Source organism: Pteropus alecto, unplaced genomic scaffold, assembly GCF_000325575.1.
Source record: "Pteropus alecto unplaced genomic scaffold, ASM32557v1 scaffold39, whole genome shotgun sequence".
NCBI classification, from domain to species: domain Eukaryota; kingdom Metazoa; phylum Chordata; class Mammalia; order Chiroptera; family Pteropodidae; genus Pteropus; species Pteropus alecto.
Genome location: NW_006443568.1, coordinates 6,241,162 through 6,247,823, shown reverse-complemented (window position 1 = coordinate 6,247,823; position 6,662 = coordinate 6,241,162). Strand labels below are relative to the sequence as shown.

Sequence of the window (6,662 nt, the reverse complement as noted above, 5' to 3'; positions counted from 1 at the left end):
TGTGCCATAGGTGTACTTGCGAAGAGTCGCGATGTGGGGCCGGATCTGTGGAAGAAGCACAATGTGCGTTATTCTGGCCTGAAAACAGACTTGGGCAGACTCACGCTCCCAGACACCACATCACGCATACAAGCACACACACCCCACAGCAATACCTTTTGCGAGTTCAGCCAAAGCACCTGAATCCTAGAGCTACAGTGACCCATCAGATGAGGACAATAGCTCCTATTCCGAGCACTGGTGCAGGACGTGAAGGCTCTGGAGGCTGGACAGCCACTGACCACCCCCAGGACAGTATTTGCAGGAAGTGCATCCCGACTGACAGCCATGCTTCCCACACCAGCTACTGCACAGTGCCTCCCTGCGGCATGCTTTCAGCCCCTCTGGCCCTGCGCTTGGTATCTCAGCCCTCCTGAACAGTGGGGGTTTCTTTCTGGGCCCCATGAATCCTGAGCTCACCACCTAACACTGTCCACCAGTTCACAAAGGATCACAGAAAGCTGCTAACGACATTAAAAATGACTCACATGATTCGGGCTTGTTCATTTAAGCCTCCTAAGAGGTGTGATTACCTCTATTTTACTGATGAAAAGATGAAGGCACAGCAGTGAAGTCACTCATCCAAACTCAAATGGCTAATGAAGGACAGCACAGATATTTGAGCCCAAGTGTCTGGCTCCTCCCCAAACTCTTTTTCTCCTCCGTACTCTCACGGCACTGCCTACTGCACCAATCTCATCCTTTGCCCTCTCCAAGGCTCAAGTCTACAAGTATTCTACTCCATTCTCCCCTCCCTGGGCAGATCCACGTTGAGAAGTCCTATGCATCCCAGACAACCTGACAGGTGCTTTCTTTCTAGAACCACCTTTCCTCTTCCGTGAGCTCATGGAGTTTTCTGCATATCTCAGCTGCAGCATCTAACACGCTGTATTGACAACCACCTGCGTACTAATCCACTGTCCCACAGAGACCGTGAAAAACCAGGTCTTGTTAACCTATTTCCTCATCCACACTCGCACACAGTGGGCAATGGACCAGGGTAGATGGATGCTCTCTAGACTGAGAGCTCCACGTGGACAACTTTTTTGTCTCGTTAGTTGTGTCTTCAAGCGATGAAGGGTCAAGTAGCTCTAGAAACCATTTCTGGACACAGATCCGTATCAGCTATGACATCCCACCCAGGAGCCTATGTGGGAAACGTATTAATTGACTTGAATCTGAGCTGTGCAACCTAGACAATTTGCCCAACCTACCTAGACTCATCTATAAAAAAGGAAGCAATAATGCTATACTTATATTTAGTTGTAGTGAGGACTGTGTACATGGCCAATGTTTTTGTCATTAGAACTTGAAATCCAACCCTCTAGCTTTTGGTAGCTCCCCTAGGACTGGCTGACTGATGAGCCTAGCCACTTACTTAACCTTTACACCTCTCCTCTTCCAGACAAAGAAACTAACCACCCACATGTATGTGCGTGTACAGTATTGTGGAAGTCTACTGTTTACCTGACTTAATAAGGTGAAAATTAATCACCTGCTCACTCCCAATGTTTCTTCTCACTAAATAAAAAGGGTATAGCTGAACCAGAGAAGAGCTGAAAACTCTTCGTTTTTCAGATTCTTGGGACTCCTCTCTCCACTCAATCAACCAACTGCTAAGCCCCAGTCTATCCACCTCTCTTCAATCCCAAAGCTGCTGCCATCTTTTGGTTTAACTATTTTAACAGCCTGCCATCCAGTCTCTTCACTGCCTCATCTCCTACTTCTTCCTGTTCTCCACATTAGTCATCAGCTTATTCATCGGCCAGGACAATTATTGGAAATATAAAAGTGATTTTGCCACCACAATCCTGCCCTAATGAACTTGCTTTACTTCTTCAAATACACTGTCCTGTCTCGTGCTTCCAAGCCTTCATACACCAGGTTCCTTCGGCCTAGAAAGATCTGCAAAGATTTATTCAAATGTCACCCTCTTAGGGAACCCCACGTTAGAGGCATCGTACCACATTCTCACACAGCCCTGCCCAATATTTCCCCAGCAGCACTGTAACTACCTGTGCATATACTGTCGTGTACACCAGCACAGCAGCCCTGCTGAAAGCAGGGCTTACTCATTAAGCACGTGACTGCTACAGCATTTGTTGAATGAATAAATGAAGGGACACACTTTAAACTTCTGCATATCTCCAACATTCCCTCTGCCCCCACCAGCTTCCACCCCACAGATTCACAACATAAGGACTCTGGACTCCCCCAGCCTTCAACCTCCATGGCCAACACCAACGCAGTGTTATGTTTTGTTTTGCTTTGAACTGGAGGTGGTAGGGGCCTCGTCCGGCTCAGAACTCGAGTCCGTAACAAAGATTCTCATTACCGAACCGTGTTCTCAGTGAGGGCAAGTGGCTCGTCATCGCCAGACCATGACCATCCTCTCCGCTGAGAAGGGCTGGGTGAGTTCAGAGCCCAAAGGTCAAGGGTTCAGGTCACAAGCACCCCGAGGCTCGCAGCACAACACAGCTGCAGCATGCCTGCCTGTGGGTTTGTTTCGCCTCCTGGGCCCTGTGGTCTCTGTGGGGCTGGCTGCGGCCGGCTGGACCTGTTCCTGAAGCCGTGGGCCTCTCCAGGTGCTTTCTGGGCCAGCCCTCACCCACAGCACCTACCACTTCAGATTTCTATCCGTTCTCCTGTCTAACTCCCCTTGAGCCTGGACTTCTCCTCCTCCCGCGCAGCTTCCCCTCAGACTCGGGGCACGCGCTCTCAGCACTGCTTTCCGTCACCCTTCCCCACACTGTGCGCTGTGGGCAGGGATCAGTCTTAGTCACCTCCGTGCTGGTGTCTGCCACAGAGTGGGCATCGGGTCAACGTGCCAGGCCCGGCACAGCACTGGGCAGGCAGGCACTCATTCAGTAAACGGTGGTGGGATGAATGAATAACAGGGAGGAGGGAGAAATGGAAATAAGGCAAGCAGGTCGCTTTGTTGGACTGAGAAGCTGAGTTCCTAGGAACAGAGGGGCAGAAGCCTGGCCCGAAGATCAGAGAGGAAAATCCCTGTCAAAGACTGGGTTTAAGACTTTCATACCAGTGAGTTATTGATAGAGGAGAGGTTGCAAACATGGGACAATGGTCACTCCAGATAAAAAGAAAAAGGAGCACAGCATGTGACATTGTCTAGTGACAAATTCTGCATAAGGCACCAAGATGTCCATTCTCCTCTGCATTTCAGAAGCGTGAAGAACCCAAGGCTTTGCACACTTTCTGACTGAGATCTGCCTGACCTGGCCTACCTTATGCATGACGATCTTCCGCTGGGCTGGCTCTGCCACATCAATCATCTTCTGGACCACGTAGTTGGCATACTGGTCCTTCATCATGGTGTATAAGGCACTGTGGGGACCGTCGTTCATGGTGCATACCTCATCGATAAGCACAGCACGCTCCGTACGGGAGGCATGAGTGACACATTTCTCCACAACATTGCTGTAATGAGACAAATCCAGGGACAACTCTTAGAAAAGGGACCTTGTTAGTGTGTGCTTGTCTAGCCTCTGCCCTGACCTCGGGATCAACAGCAAGAGATCTTAATTATTTTGAACGATGAAGTCATCCACTGTTTGGCTCTGTGACACTCTCCACCTTTGCCACCTGTGGCTTCCAATGTGAACCGTAGTCAAGACCAGGTCTTGGAGGGTACGAGACCCAACTCTCCAACAGGTGAGGGTTAACAAGCCTGGGCAAGTGACTGGGCTTAAACACAAGCTTCACAAGACCAGTTAATTGCCAAACTGCTTAATGAGCATAATTTCAACATGTATCAAAATCTAACCATTCTTTCCTGCCCCCTGTGGGCTTACTGAGGCCAGGAACAAGTCTTTCTTATGTCTAAACCCCTAGAGCCAAGCACAGAGCTTGGCATTTGGGAGGCTGTACAAATGCACTGAGCAGACAACCACAGCACCCATTCTGCCACCTCATGCTGCCTCTCAACCCTTTTCGAGTTTAGAAAAAAAAGTGCAGCTCACTGCCAGCACTGATTTAACATCACACATAAGAATGCTGTTTTCTAGGATTTGACATTTTTAGCAATCGAGATTTACTATATTTTGTCAACGGAAATACCACCGCTAAAAACAGAATGCTATAAATAGAATGATGTCATTTGTTTCCAAAGACTATTGATATACTAGAGCAATGCAAAAATAATAATAATTTTTTTAAAAAGCGATATTTCATGACAAACATTGGGGGTAAGGTTAGGCCTGTAATCCGCGAGTCATCTTGGGGTAAACGCTGCAGCCCTAGTGCTGCCGCCAAGTATTCTTGGGGCAAACAGGAAATGGATTAAGTGTCTAAGAAGAACCCTACAGATGTCTATTCATATTGCTTAACACTTCAGAAACATATATCATCCTGGAAAGGCGGGGGCGGGGATGTGGTTACATTAAATCAGAGTTTCTCTACAATCCAGAGGGACCTCAGAGGCTGATTAAATTACACACAGCCATCCTGGTGTGTATTTACTAGCCAGGAGTAACTGATTATTCATTAGTGTTGGCTTTATAATTCAACACTACTTTGCACCAGTGGCTATGGGCATGAAGAAGTTGTGTAATGTCAAAGAACAATACATATTTGTATTTGTATTATTGGAGCCAATTATGTGGCAGAATGAACACACCTGGTGAGTAGGTGGGCAGTTGAAGGCTTTACCAAGAGTTCATGACTTGGGGGAAAGCTGTTTTGGATCATGGAACACACAAATAGAAAAAGAATTTGAAAGGTTTTGGACCTAGCTAATGCAGAAAGCTTTTTTTGACAATCTTGAAAAATAGCCATTTAGCCTCTGCTTGGGAATATCTAATGATCTAGAAGTAATTACTTTCTAGGGCAACATACCATATGGGTGAATGGCTCTGTTAAACACTCTTCCTTATATACTGAAACTAAATATGCTTCTCTGAAATTTCACCCATTTGTCTGAATTTTGCATTCAGGGGCTGGAAAAGGACATATGCCTACTCCAGGAGCACCTGAAGGCAGAGACAGTCTTACTCTTTCTTCAAATGGCCAGCCCTCTAGATATCTGAATAATCATTGCAAATAACCACGATCAGCATAATTCCCTGTTCCTGAGGTTTTTACACAGTAATAGCATCTTGTTTCATGGAACTCTGAATGGACCCTCTCAGTGTTATTTGCTTTTGCACACTGAGCTTATGCATATGCTTTAATATAGAAAACAAAAATTCTCAAGCTAAAATATTTAAGAACTATCATCTTGCCAGACATTTCTTTAATCTACCTTCTTAATATATAGTGTGTAACAAATCTGGTGAGCTAATCTATCAAGTCTAATTAAAACAATACCCTCTCCCCTCTACTGTAGCGATAGGGGAAAACTTTTTTCCCCCACCTTCCTTCTACAGTACTATGCAATTCTAGCATGAGCTGAAGGTGTGGTGCTGTGGAAATAAATTTCTTAAAAGGCACTGGCTCCTCCCTTAGCAGAAAAGGGAGTTAAGATATTATTGGGCTGGTTCAGAGAGCACAAAGCCAGTCACGATCTCCAAAGATTCAGGCAAAGAACTCATCAGTTTTCAGGACTGCTTGGCTGGGTGTACCTTCATCGACTCCAGGCCTACTTTCCTACAAAGTGTTGAGGACTAGAACACGACTTTCTGCTAAACTGGGCTGGGGACAGGACACTCGCTCTTCTGGGTGGAGGACTCAATCCTCAGCACTGACCTGTCTTTCAAGAAAGCTAAGAGATAGATCAGCTACCACTATCGGATTCCACTTAGCCAAAGGGTTCCACCTTAACACATGATCAATAGCATTTCACTCTTTTAAGTTTATTCTGGTTTTTCTGAAACTGTGGTTCCCAGCCCATCTGTGGGGGATAAAAATCAATTTAGTAATTTGTGACCAGTTTTTTTAATGAAACAGAATACTAAGTATCAGCATTAATCATGGGCAGTTCCAGTTATGTGTGTGTACACATGTCTGAGTATGCAAAGTCAATAAAAAGTTTACTTGGTATTCTGGGTCATCACCAAAAAGTCAGAAAGTCACTAATCTATTTTACTGGTTTATTTCTATTAATCTGTTTTGAATTTACTGGATCTTTCTTCTGTTCTAATTTGCTATTAAGGCCATATAGTGAATTTTACTTCAGATGATATATTTTTCTAGTCTAGAATTTCCATTTTGTTCCTTTTATCATAAAGCTTCTAATTCTCTAGTAACATTTCTTATAATCCATTCATTATAAGCATATTTTCCTTTACATCCTTGAGTATAATCCTCTTCCGCTAACTCCAACATCTGGGTAGTGTGGATGGTTTTGGATTTCTATTTCTTATTTTTTTCCTGAGTACAGGTCATATTTTCCTGTTATCTAGACATAGTAAATGATACACTGCAAAAACTGAGTTCTGTTATGTTCCTCTAAAGAGTATTACTTCCCCAATCCCTTAATTTACTGTAATTAACTAGGCTGAACTCAAACTGCAAAACTTCTCCCATGCTGTAGGCAGCAGGTGAAATCTCGGTTCAATTCTTAGCCTTAGTTGGGCTGCCCTGAGTTTGTCTCATGCAAATGTGATTGAAGAGTCAACCAGACATTTGGGAAATTTAAACACAGGCCTCCCCCTCTCTGGTTCTCT

At 45.1% G+C, this 6,662-nt stretch overlaps 1 protein-coding gene and 1 non-coding gene across 2 annotated transcripts in view; both read right to left on the bottom strand.

Annotated features, from left to right (window-relative positions):
* Window positions 1-6,662, bottom strand: part of PUM1 (pumilio RNA binding family member 1) — a 122,037-nt gene that overhangs the window by 11,476 nt on the left and 103,899 nt on the right. Inside the window, exons 21-22 of the mRNA XM_025041390.1 lie at window positions 3,285-3,477; window positions 6-45 (exon numbers count right to left, since the gene is read on the bottom strand). Of these exons, the coding sequence (XP_024897158.1) occupies window positions 6-45; window positions 3,285-3,477 (233 nt within the window). The remainder of the gene's footprint in view (window positions 1-5; window positions 46-3,284; window positions 3,478-6,662) is intronic.
* Window positions 2,334-2,418, bottom strand: LOC112473062. Its single transcript, XR_003043894.1, has one exon. It is a non-coding gene; the product is annotated as a small nucleolar RNA SNORD103/SNORD85 (small nucleolar RNA).